General features: G+C 34.2%; 2 protein-coding genes across 2 annotated transcripts; both read right to left on the bottom strand.

The window, feature by feature from the left end:
- Positions 1 to 2889: 2889 nt before the first annotated feature.
- On the bottom strand, positions 2890 to 5836 carry LOC113776937 (UDP-glucuronate:xylan alpha-glucuronosyltransferase 1-like). The gene is made up of 4 exons (XM_027321990.1): positions 5700 to 5836; positions 5275 to 5481; positions 4210 to 4838; positions 2890 to 3860 (listed from the first exon to the last, which is right to left on the bottom strand). Exons 1-4 carry the CDS (start codon positions 5834 to 5836, stop codon positions 2890 to 2892), a joined length of 1944 nt encoding a protein of 647 aa, XP_027177791.1.
- A 4670-nt stretch (positions 5837 to 10506) lies between these two features.
- On the bottom strand, positions 10507 to 16073 carry LOC113778481 (UDP-glucuronate:xylan alpha-glucuronosyltransferase 1-like). Its single transcript, XM_027323903.1, has 5 exons — positions 15985 to 16073; positions 15403 to 15494; positions 13264 to 13473; positions 12082 to 12692; positions 10507 to 11746 (listed from the first exon to the last, which is right to left on the bottom strand). The coding sequence occupies exons 2-5, from the start codon at positions 15423 to 15425 to the stop codon at positions 10719 to 10721; spliced, it is 1872 nt and encodes a 623-aa protein (XP_027179704.1). The 5' UTR covers positions 15426 to 15494; positions 15985 to 16073; the 3' UTR covers positions 10507 to 10718.
- Between the last annotated feature and the right edge of the window lie 2500 nt (positions 16074 to 18573).

Below are 18573 nucleotides of genomic sequence, written 5' to 3'. Positions count from 1 at the left end.
AATAACTAGATTAATAAGGGAATAAAAACTGAAAGAGCATTACTTTGGGATTATTTTTTGAAAAGGAGATTATTTTAGCCAAAAACTCTAGAATAGAAATCATTAAACTTCTGCTAAATGTTGTATATAATCCCTCAATCCAATTCAGTCCCTAAATATTCTGGACGAATCAAATTTTCCTCTGAAAGAAAAGCAAAATTACTTATTCACCTATTGCTTTTGTTCAAACACAAAGTTCACCCTCCTAACTTAATCGAGTTTGATAATAAATCCGTCAAATGGTTGACCAGATGCACTTAGATAATAAGCACATAGTAGTTTTAGAATAACAATTATCAAAGCATAAATGAAATCAAATAAGTCTTACATGATTTTGTACAAACATATGTATGAATATTGCACCAAAATAATGTCCTATATATTCACATCATGGCTATTTAAAAAGAAAATATACATACTCGGCCAATAGTAATTGTCACTTGTTTTATAATTGGGGTTCAATTTCTCAGGACAGCCATAATTTGAGATAAAACTGCAAGATTTTGGATTGAAACCTAAATAAAAATTCTATAAAATGCATGTCAATGGACCAAATGTCAAGAACATGAAAGGAGTTTTCAAAGTTTAGGACTAAATAGAACCTTCTATAAAAGTTTAGGGACTCTTAAGGTAATTTAATTGCACTATCACACAGCCACACACAGACAAAAACAAAATAACATACAGACACCCTTAATATATTTTTGTACATTTGTACCCTAGAACATTACCTTCTGAAGTGATGAAGTTTTTTCACTTTGATCCTCAAAAGCTTTTCTATATTTTCAAATTACATTCAAGGGTTTAGTTCTGAAGCAAATTTAATTTCGTCACTTGAGATGGACATGTTGTACGGAAAAGGGTAATCTGGCCTTGGTAGAATCAACAACTTTGAAGATGTCAGTCCCGCTACATGTAGAAAGAAGGAAGGACCAATATAGTATATTGAGCTCAATGGTTTACAATTATATTTGTTCTTAAAAATGCCCTTAAGTGGACATTATTTTGCCCAATTTCACTAATTATTAATGTTATTGATAGGAATTTTGCCCTTTTTGTTATGTGCATGTAAGATGAAGAAGTGATTTTCAATTTGGAGTTTCTTGGTTGAGTGGAGTACATTAGAAAAAACTTGAGGGTGGATTTATCCAATAGCATAATGAATGAGCAAGTAATCTTCAAGAAGGCATTTTGTAGTTAACCATGAAACATGTTAGGCCAATGAAGAACGCATGTGAGAAAGTTGTATTCTTCGAGCATTTTGCGATTATCCCTAAACATATCTTTCATTTATTTAGCCCATGGCCCTAGAAATGAGGTAATTTGGAGTCATGTCTTTAATAGTTTCATGTGACTGGTGTTACAATTATCGTAATCATCCAATCAGTATAAACGAACATTATCCTTCTGGAAATGTTATGCATGGATTAAATTTCACCTGGTTTTACTCACATGCTGTTTAGAACTAATTGGACTTCACACTAGATTGATGACAAGCCAAATGACAGAGGCATTCTAAAAAGTAAATAGCAACTGATGTTTTGTTGCTGTACAAAAATTCCGAATTTAGTGTCTCTTTACTAACCAATCGACACATCTTTAATTTACAGTATATGCTAATGCGTTAGGAGCTTAATGTTGTAAAGGATGAAAACAGCCCTAAACAAGAAACAAAATGTTACGGTAGATTGTTTGGTAATAATTTTTCTACATATTAATAGACTTGAAACCTTTGAACTCAAAATCCAAATGATGGAGATCTATTCTTAGGTAGAAGAGTTAAGTTTGTTTCAAAGACAGCAGCCTATAAGCACACTTACTAGAGGGTTAGGCTCGCAATCATTCAATTGTATACCTTTTCTTTGTCAAAGCTCTATGCCTAACAGTATTGTCCATGCAGCATTATGTATTTGTTCAGACAAAAGAACAAAAACCAAAATGCTGTATGGTGAGCTGAAACAGTTTATGAATCAAGAGGAAACTTTCAGCCCTGTGCATTCAGATTTGCCTAGAAAACCTGGAAGATAACAATGCTAACTGAAATGAAATGTTATACATGGACATAAAGTTGAAGGTGAGGTAAGTTGAGCTATATATTATGCTCTCTGACATTGTATATTAATCTATGCAAGCATAATGTTCTTTTGAGATCTGCATCACTTCTATGTCTTCATTTCCAACTTTATTTCTGTATAGTCTACCACACCAGCTCGAAAATATTAGGCTAATTGTACATCAGTATGGCATTCAGTTTGTGTGAGTTAACGGTAGCATTCAGCACTGTTCCAAGGATAGCGTTGTCTGAATTGAGACTTTCTGAATTCAAATGATAGGACTTTGATGCAGATAGACGAAGGGACAACGCTGATTGTTCGTGACAAAGGTGTGGATTCATTTGAAAATGCCAAGACTCCAAGGTCCTGATAAATGTAATCATCTCCACTGAGCAAGCAGACATTTTGTCATTATTAGAAATATTTTCCAGTTTCTGGAATGACATTGAAGGTCAATTGATTATCATGTGTTGCAAATTGTAATCACCCAATGGTAAATAAAAAACCAGAAAATGGAAAAATTCTTGAATGATACTCCATAAGGGTAGTGGAAATTTTAAAATAAACAGCATAGCTATATAAATTTTGAAGGACATGACATCTACCATGTAGGGTGCTAGCTGTATCTGGAGAATGTTTCTGCCCCTTCCCTCCCTAAGGATTTGAATAAGCACTGAAAATTATCACTTAGATGGAAAGCCAATCCTGAAACAGACTTAGAGACTGATATTGCAGCACCAAAACAAAGATCGTAGTTACAGTGAGTGGATTGTGGCAGGAAATGTGGATCATCTGCTCACTCGATTTCCCCCCAACGCCACAATCTGGACTCAAAATCAAAGTCACACAAGTCGTCACTGCATTTCATAAAACTTGGATCCTTGATTTTGATTTTCCAATGACCATCTGTATAATTTCTTTTCTCAGCTTCTCGTCTGTCATAGTTCAACTGTGCCTTCTGTTTGGATTTTAACTTGCAGAAGTCTTGCAATTTCTCTGGCATTGCATCATGCACCTCCCACCAGCTTCTGTGAGCATCATCACTCGCAAATTCGTGCAGTTTACCAACGTTCCAGTTGCAATCGTAGTCTCTGGAGCACATCCATGGCTTGTATCCTAAGTAGTGAATGACATATAGAACTGGAGGTTCTGCTGCAATCAAGCGGATTTTCTTCTCATTTACTTCTTCCCCCTCGTAACTCAAAAAATTCTTCAGGAAGTTGAAATGATTGGGTATCCGGTGCCACCATGTAAATACTTCATTCAAGTAACCCTGATCTCCACCGTTATAGGACTCAATATCAGTTATATGGTCCATCAACAACTGGAATGTGCAATTTGACGGCTCTATCACCATTACTCCAGAGTTGAAAAGTACGCCATTGTTTCCTCTAGCTGAGATCTCTGGCATTGAGAATAAGAAATCAATGTTCCTACGGATAAGCAGATCAGAATCAATGAAAATTATTTTGTCATAGTCTGTTAATTGCCATAATCTGAACTTGCTGTAATTCCATGCATTGTAAGCATATTTTTCAGCTTTGGGATTTCTGATTCTCAGTATTGTCCGAACTTTCCATCCTGCCATTTGAAGTCCACTCTTGTGATATTCACTGATAGTTTCATCAACAAGAATCACAAGGTCCCTGGTGGAACCTGCCATGCGGACGCTTTGAGCTGCAGCTATGGCTCCACAAACATACAGATGAGCTGAAAGGAGGACTGTAGCATATGCTTCCCGGTTCTTTTTCACTGAACAGTCTTGTTCTGTTTTTCCTATCAGAAAATTGTAAGTGCTTGTGAACAAATTACTTTCAGTCAGTCAAGCATCCAAAGAGTCTAGATTGTTCCCAAAATATGTTCATGATCATCATATTATTGTAAGCATTTAAAAGAACCTTTTTTCTTTTTTGGTTCAAATCATTGTACATCATTTTTGTTAGGATATCTGTGCTTTTTGTTTCCAACAAAACTTGTTTCCTCAAATTTACTGTGCCAAACATACAGAATAGTGGAGTAACAATAGCATCTTTATTTAGATTTTTCATTGACACAAAGTTATAAGAGAAAAATAAGCAATGACTTGGACAGAGAGGGCGAATTGAAATGAACTTACCCGCATCTCCAAGTGGCAGTGCAAGTTCACAAGATCCTTTTGGAAGATGAAGTTTTTCTCTTAATTGATTCAAGTTTGGTTTGAACAACCATGCATTTCCCTGGCGTGCAATAAGTTCCTTGCACGTAAACAGATTTGGTATTGGAAAGCAATTGGTAACGAAGAGTACATAGACAGGGAAATTGCCTTTAGCAAATGTGGCTAAACCAGCTACTGCTAGTTGCAAGTGTAACCTTGCAACATCTCTATTCCAATTTTGTTCGTTTCTGCAAGGAAGCTTAACAGCAATGAGATCAAGTCGACTTCCAGGAACTTCAATTTGTGGGAGGGAAGGGCAGCTAGGAACTTCGTATTCTTGTTCTTGATCAATCCATTCAGGATAAAAGGAGTTCCATGTAACATTTTGATCAGCATGGTCCAGATGCAAGATGGTGTGATTGGAGTAGGGAAGAAGCTGTTTCCAGTGAGTAATTTCACTGGAGTTGAAATTGAGAAGGCCGACTCCAGGAACAGTATTCTTTCCAGGTACGTGTTCTAGAACTCGCGAAATTTCATTCCAACTGATATCTAAATTTGATATGTACCGAGGATCAGAATTGCTCCACAATAACCTGTTTACAAAATGTGGCCTGTATCAAATTAGCTACTCATTAATGATTAAATAAATTATCCTACTTGTATTTATTTGTACTACTTGATTTGTTTATGTTGACAATGATTGATAAGTTCCACATGAAAATAAATTCACATGGACAAATTTTTGGTAGTTCCATGTGGACTTCATCATCCAAACATAAAATTATCAGTGGCGGAAAATTCTCAAATGTTCGACAAAGGTTGAGGATCGGTGGCAGAGAATTCTCAAATGCTTGAAAAAGGTTGAGGATCGGTTCTCTTATGCCCCTTCAGTGGCAGAAAATTTGCAGTGGTTAAACCAAATACTTCAAGTAAAATACATCGGCTAATAGCATCTAGTTCATTTTCTTCTTTGATAAGGTGAGCTACGAAAGATTGGTTAATGACAACATCTTACTAGTAATACAAGCAGTAGAAATCAGAACTTACTGGGAAACAGCATCAGATATTCTCTGCTGAGGACAAATAGTTGAGGAGATGAAGATCGCCAGCAAAATACCGAGTAAAATGACAAGCAGGATGAATTTCAGGAGATGGTGTCTGTATTTTATGCTCTGCTGTTGTAAAGGTATCTGCAAGGATTTCTCTACGTCTTTAACTCTGATCCTCTGTAACTTCCTTTTGTATACATCTTCTCTGATATAGAAAGCAAGAATTGTCCTTTAGTAGATGAAATGAATGAATTAGTACGAGGTAAGCATTTAGTTAGATGTTATACTATCAGTAGAAAACTAAAAAACATGAAAACAGGTTTCCTTTGAGTTCCAGAGATCAATTTTTAACAATCACTACGAATTATAATTACATGGTGATTTCACTCTGCAATGAGAAAGCACTGATAAAACAGCAATCACCTGAGTTGAAACTCAGGATATGTAAAGACTTGATCTTCAGGACATTCTACCAATGTATCAGAGACTGAATTAAACTGCATTATGAGACCATTATAGTACTTGCAATCTAGATATTCAACAGAAATGAAAGTTGGCATTCTTGATTTATCACCACTTTTCTTTGGAAAATCATGAACTGGAACATAACCTGTACCTAAATGACCTTGCAGAAGTAGAAATGATACTCAGCACATTTAATTCGGAAGTCAACCCTATAATCATTTTCTTGAAAATTTTTATTGGTACTCAGCAGAATTTTTGTGGCCAATGTCTGACTGAAATTGTCAAATATTTTTAATTTGGATAGATATCCTTTAAGATGAAATGTAAAAGGGAACTCAATAATTTAATGATAATTTAATTTAATCTTGATCATGGATACTGATCAACTCTTATAGAAATGCTAGCTCTTTGTCAGTTCTATCATTTATGCATTCAATGATTAAGGACAGATAAAAATTGCCAATTCATATGCTACTGATCCCTTGGAAGAAAAACAAGTAAGGAATTTTCTCATTTGTGCCATATCCTAATAAGAATCTCTCAGTCCACAATTGTGTAAGAAGTGATAGTAATCCAAAAGTAATTCAATCAGTAAGAAGAAACAAATTCATCAGTAGGAGTGGTAATCCAGCCACCATATATTTGGTTAATCACATTTGACCTCTTAAATTTCCAGATGGGATGAAACTTGCCAAAACAAGAATAAGATGAAATGCACAGCTACATGGTGAAAGTGGAGGGGTTCACTTGAGATGATTTCCTACTTCACAATTTGATTGATAGGAAAAGAAGACAACATGAAATGGAAATGGTGACAGGATAGTGCGTCAGATATATCAATTTCTTATTGATCCACAGGAAAGTTCCTTTTTTGTGGATCAAAAGTTTTGACTCCTTTTCTTGTTAATCAGCATGCAAATGATATACATTTTCTTGGCTGTTTCTCTATTGCCTTTACTCACTGGAGTTAAAGAAACGGGAAAACATAGTTGCATAACAGGATCTAATGGACAAATAAGTGCTACAACAAAGAATTGCACTACTGGAAACAAGATAAAACAAGAGATACAGAAGTTTGTAAATATAGATGGCTAAGAATATGCAAAGGATGCTTACGAAACAGACTTATTTTCCAGCACATGAATGGATTGAAAATATCCTTTCCAGAGTGACTGTTTATATGAATCAGTGCAAACAACAGTGTAACTATTTCAGAAAATAAATTTCTGCAAGACCTCACCGTGTTTCGAAAAGCAAGAGAGCAAACAAATGTGAAGTAGAGTACTCACACTGGTCGCTGTCTTGTATCCATGGACCTTCTCAGAGATAGATCCTCATAACAAGTAAAGTAAAAAGTAGATCATGGAAGACGCAATATGATCTTGGATTGAGTGATAAACTTGAAACATTTCTCTATAACTGCCACGAGTTTCATGACAGCAGCATTGACACAGATTATATCTAGAAAAATATGGCAAGCAATCAACATATGAAATACTTGAATAGTGTAAACTAAGAAAAAAGGGAGAGAAAATACTCTTCTTCATATTTCTTTGGACTACACAATATACAAATATATATACATAAGTGTAACCTAATTTAGATCCTAATATAATGCTAATCTAAATCAATCTATTACCTAATTAATATATGATACTATAATCACATGATACTATAATCAATCAAATCTAATCTTTCCTAATATTTACAATATCAAATCTTTCCATAATATCAGATTACATATCTTCAACAAATAGCAATTATAATGAATGTGCTAAATATATCAATTTCCCCTGGCATATATCCACAATCAACATGACAGGAAACATTTATGCATATAGCAAATGATTTTGCTTTGGAATTCTATAGTTTGTTTCCATAGTTGATAGATACTTCAAGAAGAATTTACATAGTTGCAGGTAGGGTTCCATGACAACTTTTTTGCTGAAATAGCTCATCCTACTAAGGGAAACAAAATGCTTTTTTCCTGATTAATACCATATCTCAGCATTTTTTTGGTTAAACATGTTTCTCCCATGTTCTGCAATATGCATACATCAATATGAACTTCCATATCTTGATCGCTTTCTAAAAATTGCTTTAGGCATGTGTCTGATATGGTTCTCATGGGCCTCTTCACGTCAATCCAGGAAGAATTCTCATCACTATCAGTACTCTTCTCTGCAGTTGTTTTGGCTTTCAGAATTTTCAGGCAACATTTCCTAACAGAATTCAACTATCATTTGAACTCTACATGTTTATCCTGTTTAAAGAAGCAGCTATGAAATGATATGCTAACTGAATCACAAACACAGTCCAAAAATAGCATCAGGTTCTGGATTGTCATGCTTATTGACTGCACATTTCCTACCGAGGAAAGTGATATAACAGTGCTGCTACAGATCATACAGTGAGAAACTGAATAAATTTATAGTCTTAAATCATAATTCCGGTTCACCATTTTTGCAAATTCAGGCCTTGTTTTAATGAGCAATCCAACTAGTTATACTTGTAGGTGGTTTATATGAAGTAAATTTTGGGAAAAGTTAAGAAATTTTCATAATAATTACATTCGTTTTGTGACTAATTCAGTTGCTAAACACACTCAATTTCATCTTTTCCAAATATTTCTATATATACAAATAGCCAGTTTTTTTTTTTTTTGGAAATAACTGTTTGTAACAAAGTTACAACTGGATGATTTCTAATTGATCACAAGTCACAACAATAAGCCAACGCAGTGTTCTTGAGTGAAACAGGTCATGTATGCTTGACTTCCGGAATGTAGAGAACATCTGAATCCAAAACTTCTCTAGTAACCTTTATTGAAAATGCGTGGAGACAAGAAGAGTATAATGTCGTGTAGGACCAGTAACTGAAGAACCATTCAACTAGGAATAAACCTATTATTTTGTTGGATCCGACTTGGACTGCTTGAAGGCTTCTAAATTATTCTCATCACTTGCTGCTCTCACAAGTTGTACAAGGGTAAATTACATATAACTCTCCTGTGATTTTGCATAATACCAGATGATCTGCCTAAGGCTTCAAGATAGCCATGTAACTCCCATATAATTTTATGTAAAATAGAAAATGGACAGAATGCATGATCGGTTAAGGTAATTGAACACTCTTTTGTAGTTTTTGTAATTTTTCACATAATTTTCCTATACTTTTATGCAAGATGACTAGGATGTTGTTTGATTTAGTATTTAACTAAGGGCAGTACTAGTATTTTAACTAACGACATTACATAGGTTATTTTCTTTTGAGTTTCCACTTTACATGACATTGTGGCGTGAAATGGATTTCGAAATATTAGAGGGATCATATGGCAATAAGTGAAACCACAGGGGGGTCATGAGTAATTTACCCTTTATACAACCATGCTTTCTTTTCTGTATTTTAATTGTTGAAGAGATGCACTACCAAATTGAGGCAGTGGGTTTTTTTTTTTCTGTCAACCAATTTCATTTTATCTCGGACATTAATGGTATGATGTACCAGATCAATCAAACATTTGCTTAATCATGAAGTCATCTTCCATTGATAAATCTGAGATTAGAGGTTCGTCAAGAATGTTTCATAAGGATGTATGATTGTAGGGTAATTGTCCAAATCTACTGATTATATCATTATCATTACTATACAAAAAGTATAATGAGTTTTGGTAATATAGAGTGTAAGTATAAACATATTTTTTTTACGCATAAGTATAAGCATATTTTGATCTTAGTTTTTATTATGTCTAAATTACCCTCATGTCTTTTAATTAGAGTTTTTACATTTCAATCATGACACTAGTAAGAAAAATGAAAAGTTTCAATAAATTACATCTAAAAAATGTTGGTAATTAAAATTAAAAACTGCCCACTTACAACTATATTCACCAATCATTTTCTTCATCTCGAATTATTGTATGTGTTAAAATTATCTTCAATTATTATATTCTTATGCGTGATAATTAAAGCTAACTATATACATATTGGTTTAGAAGAAAATCACAATTAATAAGAAGATAAAAGTTATAAACAGGTAATGAGACAATTAATAAGTAGACAAAAGGTTATAAACAGTTAATGAGAAAATAAAAGGTTAAATTGACGATTAAATTCACTATATTATGTTGTATACAAATCATAATGTTTTAGAATGTATTTTGCTCAGGTTTTGTTATATACACTTTTTTGACACAACATAGAAAATTTTCTCTGTTTACTGTCACAATCAAGGTAAAATATGCAACAACTTAATTTAGATATGATAATCTTCCATTTTTAGAGTTTAATAAACTTTTAATTGATTTGTTTATAATAAACATTTCCTACAACTAGCAATTGCTTAATTTTGTTTATTATATGGTTGCTTAGTCAATATTATACCAACAATTTAGTTTAAATATGATAATCTTCGATCTTCAGAGTTATATAACTGTAGAATCCACAATAAACTTTTAATCGCTTTGTAAACAACAATCATTTTGTACAATTATCAATTACTTAATTTTGTTCATTATACAGTTTCTCCGTTTATATTATGCCAATAATCAAAGTTTTGCAGAAAAATTTAATATATCAAAGGATTTATATCTTGGAAAAATATATCCACGTGCAAAGCTTGTGAGTTATTACTAGCTCCAATATAAGCAGACTTATTATCCTTCTAGTAAGAGTATAGCATTAGGAGATTATGCCTTAAAGGTTCAAACTATCCGAGGAACATAAAAGGGGTACCATTTATAGGACTGACATTGTGAAATGAGAAATTGTGAGGGAAAAATGACTAATTCCCTTCCTAAATTGTTGGACAATGAATAGGAGCTGCAATTGAAGAAGAATAGCTATTGCATACTCCCAGATTGGACATTGAAAAGACAAGAACCAAAAACTGATTGAAAAAAAAAAAGGTAACTTGTAGCATCTTATTGTAGTGGAAAAAATTTATGAACGGTTTGAAGGATGTAAAATTGTATTATCACTAACTGGAAAGAGATGCTGTGGTAATGGATGGTGGTGTAGGGTAGAAATGCGGATCATATGTCCAATTCTTCTCCCCCCAGTGGCGCAACATGCTCTTCCAGTTGCATAACCTGTCAATGCACTTCTTAGAACGAGGATCTTCGATTCTCAATTTCCAATGACCATCTGTATAATTTGCTTTTTCAGCTTGTCTTCTGTCCCACTCCAACTGTGCTTTCTGTCTTGAACTCAATAGACAGAAGTCCTGCAATCGCTCTGGCATTGCATCGTGCACTTTCCACCAGCTTCTGTGACCAACATCAGTCGCGAACTCTTGTAATATGTCAACATTCCAGTTGCAATCATAGTCGCGGTAGCACAACCATGGTTTATATCCTAAATAGTGAAGGACATAAAGAATTGGTGGCTCAGCTCCAAATAGACGAATTTTCTTCTGTTTCACTGCTTCCTCATCACCAATCCAAAAATGTTTCAAGAAGTTCATGTGCTTTGGAATCCGGTGCCACCACGTAAATATTTCGTTCAAGTAGCCCTGGTCTCCGCCATTATATGATTCAATCTCATTTATATGTTCCATCAACAGATGGAATGTGCAGTTTGATGGCTCTATCACCATAACTCCAGAGTTGAAAAGTGTGCCATTGTTGCCTGTTGCTGAGATCTGTGGCATTTTGAATAGGAAATCAATGTTCCTAAGTATGAGAAGATCAGCATCAATGAATATGATCTTATCAAAGTCTGTCAGTTGCCATAGTCTGAACTTGCTATAGTTCCATTCATTGTACGCATCTTTCTCAGCTTTGGGATTTCTTATTCTCTGTATTGTTCGGATTTTCCATCCTGCAACTTCAAGTCCACTTCTGTGGTACTCGCTAATGGTGTCATCAACAAGTATAACAAGATCCCTGGTAGACCCTGCCATGCGAATACTTTGTGCTGCAGCAATTGCTCCACAAACATAGACATGAGCTGAATGAAGGATTGTAGCATAAGCTTCTCGGGGCTTTTTGACTGCATTGTCTCGTTCTGTTTCAATGTTAACAGTAGATTCTTGTAAGAAACTTGGTATCTCCTTGAAAATCTTTCAAGAAATTAGATAAAGATGAAGTATGTGATCCTGAGTTTTATCACAATAGAAAAATGTAAAACCAATTACCATCTCACAACAACTATGATCTAACTTAATTCAAGAATATTCTTCCTTTATCATCCCTGTGGATACAGACTGAAATATATAAGTCATAGTTTTCCTAAATTTATTTTTGTTATCCACACTGGTAAAGATGGACAAAACAGTGATCCAGCAATATCTTGTTTAGGACTTCTAGTTTAAAATGACTTTTTAGGAGGATTTTACTCACCATAATTGCCATGAGGTAGAGCAAGATCACAAGATCCGATTGGGAGCTGAAGTTTTTCTCTGATTACATTCAAGTTTGGCTTGTACAACCATGCATTACCTTCCCGTGCAACAAGCTCCTTGCAAGGAAATAGATTTGGTATTGGAAAACATTGGGTAACAAACAGCAAGTTAACAGGGTAATTGCCTTTGGAAGCAGCAGCTAAATTGGCAGCTTCTAGCTGCAAATGTAGCCTAGCAACATCTCTTGACCAATTACCATCATTTTTGCAAGGAAGCTTAACAGCAATAAGATCAAGCCGCTTTTCAGGCACTTTGATCTTCGGTAAAGAAGGGCAACTGGGAAGTTCATCTTCTTGTTCTTCATCAATCCACTCAGGAAACAAGGATTCCCAGGTAATATTACTATCAGCAAAGTCTAGCCTCAGGATTGTGTGATTGGCATAAGGAATAAACTGTTTCCATTGACTAACTTCACTTCTATTGAAATTGAGAAGGCCAACTCGTTGAATGTTATTGTTATCTGGCATCTTCTTCACAACTTTGGAGACTTCATCCCAATTAACATCAACATGTGATATATAACGAGGATCCACTCCACCCCATATCCACCTGTTAACAAAATGTGGCCTGCATTAAATAAGTTATTCATTAATGAATAACCAAACATTTGTTGATCATATATTGCTTATTTGGTACATATATTGGTCAATGCTTAGCTGAGCATTAACACGCTAACCGTATCTAGAATAACAGAACAAGTGAGTTGTTCATAACAGATGCTCAGGTTTTAATAGTAATAATATCTTGTCCAAAAGTTTCTAAATATCGAAAGCAAAACAATTTTCTGATTCGATTTCTGGAAGAATAATGTTTCAGGTGTAAGACGATGCATATAAGCATCTTTCCTAGCCAAGTACATAGGTCAAGATATGAATTAGAGACAAAGTAGTAGTTGTTTGAAAAAATTATCAACCTGAATATCTATTGAATCTGTTCTAAATATCAGATTACTTTTGCCAGGAAATTGCAAATGTACATTAGAAATTGTCATAGTCCTTTTGTATCATGGCAAGTTACACATGCTAACCATTTGTAAAATGATGATCAGTTATGATTAGTGAAACATGCGAAGAAACTAGAAATCCCATTTATTGAAAAGCCAAAGTAAATGAGGACATACCGAGAAACTGCTTGTGGTATACTGTCACCAATACAAACAGCTGGAGAGAAGATAATTTTCAGAAGAGTGCCTAGTAGAATGAAAAACAGGATTAATTTCAATGGATGAAGCCTGTATTTTGCTCCTCTTTCTTGTAATGAGACCAGTTGGAAGGGCTTCTCAATTGCCTTGACTCTAATTTTGTGTAATCTCCTTTTACATGCATCTTCTCTGATAAGAGGAGGAAACTGTGCATATTAGTCAAGGGTTCACAGAGCATATGATGCTATAAACTTGCTTTGCTTGTAAGTGACAGATACTCTAATAGGAAGGTAAAAGCCTAATGAAAATGCAAGCTTTCAATTTCAGTGACTTCTGTAAAGCTCTTTCATGGCGCAGTTGAGCAGTACATGACTGTAATCTACATTAATACACTAAATTTTAATTTTTTTGCAAATTAAATTGGTGATTGGCTCCAAAACAACAGAACATGTTAAAAATCCTGGAAAAATAAGATGCATCAACGTTCACTATATGCATATCTAATTTCAGTGCTGTTATGTGCCACACCATGTTACTTATGGAAAGGAAATTCTTTGCTCATGAGAAATAAATCTTAGGAGGCCAGACCACTTGATCAAGGGTAACTCATACTCAATCAGGGCAACCTCCTAAAGGGTAGATCCTAAGCTAAAATCCAATCAACAGTTCTCTATCTATAGTCTATCAGGCAAAATATATACTTCTAATGGGGAACACAAGGAACTTGTTATGTTAATATCCTTCCTCAAAAATCCTGCCTTTCTCCAAGGAAAATTTGAAGATGCAAATCTCTCATTCCTGTCTTAAATTTTATCATAGTTAGACCAAATGGGGCTCTAATCTAATTCTGTAGTAGGATTTTGATACTGTTATTCACTAGGTAAGTAGAGGAAGTGGAGGTAGCCATTCTCTCAACTTTTTCAGGAAAGATGTTAGTTAGCTTCAAAAAAGGAAAAAAACAAAAACAAAAACATTAGTTAGGTTCACATCAAATAGGACTGCTTAATAAAACCCAAGTGTTACTCTTGTCAGTAGACTTAACTGTTGTAACTTGTCAAGCATCCCTAGTTGTCTAAGGGTAATTAACTAAACTGGCCTCACTTGTATTTTGGCTAAAGTATAATAATGGACTACCTTAAAGCAGTTTCAACTAATTTACTAGCTTGAGAGGCTTTTGCAGGAAAAAAATAGAAAATCATCAAGAGTTGACTTTAGGCTGATTTGGCTAGGCCTTAGCCAAGGGAGAGAAGAAAGCTCTCCAAACACCTTTTACTAGGGACCTTTTAGTTGGAGATCATTACACTAGCTATCTACTTTTTTAGAGTCAAATCTAACCAAGGAAAGAGATGACTCATCATTTCATCTCACAGTGGCCAAGACTTCAGAAGATTGTGGACTGTGCAAATTTCATCCTGCCACCTTGGATGCTTAGAAACTAAACAATCATGAAAACAGAAAAAAGAAAACAGAGGAACTGCAACTATGAAACCATCCAATCAAATACTCACAGCAGCAAAATCAATAAAAGCACAGAATTTAAAATCATGGCTACTAATTTTGTTATCATAATTACAGGGGAACAAAAGTTCCAGGATAATGGCAGGTCAATGAGGTACCAACAGTTGGAACATTGTGTAATGGAAGAGATTGATTAGAAAAGAAGTGTGCTTAAAGAGTGGGGACTGTACTGCATTAAGGATTGGCACAGGAAAATATAGTAAGAAAATATAGTAAGAAAATATAGTAAGAAACTATAGTAAGAAAATAGTAATAAACAATATGGAAGGAACAAATAAAAAAAAGTCAGCTCCTCAAACTGATGAATTCATAAATCTGAACAGAAGTCCCTTTTAAGGATAACCACCAACCTAACCCTCCCACCCCCATCGCAAAACACAAAAACAAAGAAATCAACTCTTCTCAACAAATAAATTTGTACAAATACGAATCCAATCATATACTTAATCCTCTAGTATGCAGGATTAACATCAAACTTCCACCTACTGATGCATTATTATAATGTTCTGTACTGCTAAGAGAGACTTCCTGATGGAATAAGCATCAGATGAAAATTTCCAATTAGAAGAAAGCAAAAGCATTGAAGAAGAAACCACTGACAGCGATCGTTGCCTTGCCTCCATGGAGCTTGAAGATGTGCCACTGACACTTTTAGTTTGATTTAGTCCTTCTGAAGAAAGAAAGCTGATGATCTGCATAACCAAAACATGCATTATCATATGCACTGTGAAGTACCATAAGATGTGCTGTAGAATTTCTGTAATCTTGTCAGAATTTTCAGAAAAGAAAAAAAATATAGGAAGCGATCATACAAAAAATGAATGTAGAGAAATCAAGAATCAAAGTATCAAATGGTCAAAAGGGCCACTATTTCCAACAACCATAAGAAATCACACACATTTATCTATGCCCACAATCTTTTCTGTGTCTCTATGAATATACCTATGAACTTGTATATAAAATACAATCTTTTTTTCTTTAAGTTTTAAAAGGGAGTAGAAAAGAGGCAGTGACTGTGAGAACACCCACTTGTTCAGAAACGAGGAATAACGAACCTCATATATGTGCTTTTAATTAGGGAAGCAGGAAGAATAAATGCAGAGAAGAAAACTTTAATTTGGGTTAAAGAAAACATGCAACACTAAATCTGCTCAAGAAGATTCCCACAAAATATTTACTCACATTTCAGCATGAAGGCATCAGCAAAACTGACTTTCCTCTGGGATCATGCAAATTAAGGGAAGCCCATCTCAGCAATGGCTTGAAAAGTGCAGAAAGGAGATAGTATAGGAGATGACAAATACTATACAGCAATAATGAGAAAGAGATTTTATGTAGGTACTAGGTAGAGGATGGTTGAGTTTGGGTGGAGAATGGCCAATAAAAATGATGGAAAAGGTGAGAGAAGGTAGAGAGTAGAGAATGGAGGGAGAGGATCAATATAGACAAACTAACGTCCCTTTGAATTCTCCTGCCTTGGATGTCTCTTTCTACTACCAGTACAACAGGGTAAGTTTGTTTGACAAATTTTTCTATGTTTTTTCACATTTTGGTAGTTTTATGTTGACAATATTCTGGTGAAATACCAAAATTTTCTTATCAAGAAAGAAATGCAACATACTCTACTAGTTTGTTACCAACTTGTTGCTCTCAATTCATTTTTAGAAGAATTAAAGAAAATCCATATATTTGTCATGGGAGTTAAAAAGTTTGTTTTTGTTTATACACACAAGTTGGTATTTAATTATTTCTATTTCTTTCCTTGCAATCTTCCCATTTATGTTGAGGTTGATTGGACATCTTCAGTGACACGAATTTCTGCTTGGTTTTATGCCATAATAATATTCATATTCTAAAAATCTAAAAGTAACCATCACATGCAGAACGTAAATAGGGGTAGAATACTAGAGAATTTTCTGTCCCGAAGTTGAAAGGAACCCGTAATTTCTTGGTAGAAATAACATAAATAGGATCATAGGAAAAAGAAAAAGATATCGGTATTGCCTCCTTGTACTGTGAAATCCTTACTAATAACTTCCCTAACATTTTGAGCAAAAAAGAAAAAAATCCTTGCTACTATTTCAAGGGGGAAGAATAAACTAGCAATTATATATATGTATGCATGTATGTAGAATCGGGTAGAGATTAGTTTTTTAAAATTTTAGGTGGAGAATTTATTGAAACAAGGAAAACTAAAAACTAAAGAATGGTTTCTCTTATGAGCAAAGACCAAATTTGTCTGGTCTCTCTACCATTGGAGAGGTGGAAAAGATTTTGACTGGAGGAGTTTTAGAATGAAGGAGGAGAAAATAGTTCTAAAGCCCTTGTACTGTTGTGTACAGCCATCTACTAATGCTCCCTAAGATTTGATAGGCCTGGATAGTCCTATGCTAATAACATTAAGAACTTATTATCCTTGTTATTTCCTGAATGCATTTCTTCCGAAAGACACGTCTACATCTTTTTCTTGTACAACAAGAAGAAAACTGCTCATACTTTTCAACTAGGGCCGTAAGAAAAAAAAATTACTTGCAAAATATTTTTACAAACAGAATTGAGTGTCTGTGAATATGTGAAAAGTGACATTGACAACTATCTCATAGTTTCCCAAAGAGTTAAGAAGTGCAAGACAAGAAAACAATATGAGACGCCTAGATAACCTCTTCAAATTGTTTTCTTTGCATTTTTTGGAATTGTAAGAAGATTTACCAATTAGCAGTTAGATGGAGTAAAAGTACCACATAAGTACAAGTCATCTTTCAACAACCCCCAAAAATGAAGCATAATATATGTCTTTTTCATACTTTTGGTTTTGGGGTTCATCATTATGTCTATAGGCCATAGTCCAGTTATGACAAGAGATACTACATTGTGTTTTTTTTTATTTTTTTCATAATTTGCCTCTTTTCGTTTTCGTTTATTTGTAAGAACACGAAACGTGCAATTAAGTAGTTGAGAATTGTGTGTAAAATTGTTTGTGTTTACTTCTAGAAACATTCAAATTAATTTGTGCTGTCATCAGAATTTGCAACTGTGGCAGCTGGATTAGGTTAATGAAAATAACAGGTTTAGTTGATGATGTATATGGATGTGAAATGATGATTACTAAGTCATATCTTACTAACTCGCATGTGGGAATTCTAATCATCCTTCTTCTTGATGGCCAGCAATCCCTCCATTTGTATGGTAATATTGTTAAATCAGAATGATTGTTTGCTAATTACTCTTACAATTGGTTTTAATGGTAAAACTATTTAATTACTTTTCTTGGAGATATATGATTCTCAACCAATTTAGTTGTCCATTTACATCATTTGATCTGGCTATTTGCAATTATGCCTGCCCAATTATGAAGTCAAAATCTAATGAATCTTTTTCTGCTGTTATGTGGTGATATGATGAAGTAACCTTTCCTGATAAAGTAATTAAAGTAAACCTTATCTTGTTTTGTTTCTTTCCCTTTTGCATAGCCCTACCAAAAACTCCTTTTGTTTTGCCATGCTGAATTTGCCAATTTGGAATTTTCTGTTTCAGCTTTTCATTTAAGTTTGCATATTCAAAATATTAGGATTTTGACACTTTAAAATTTAAAATTCAATCTGATAATTCAATTACTAAATTTTAGTTTTAAGTTTTATTAATTTGTATACTATACCCCGATACATTGGCAACATTTGTACATTAGAGGAGCATGCTTGTCTTGAACAGGGATTCTACTTTCATTATATCCTCATCATCCTTCAAGAATTTTCATTCCATTGTGCAATTTTA

Source organism: Coffea eugenioides, chromosome 7 (genome assembly GCF_003713205.1).
Source record: "Coffea eugenioides isolate CCC68of chromosome 7, Ceug_1.0, whole genome shotgun sequence".
Classification (NCBI taxonomy): Eukaryota; Viridiplantae; Streptophyta; class Magnoliopsida; order Gentianales; family Rubiaceae; genus Coffea; species Coffea eugenioides.
This window is presented reverse-complemented; position numbering and strand designations above follow the sequence as displayed.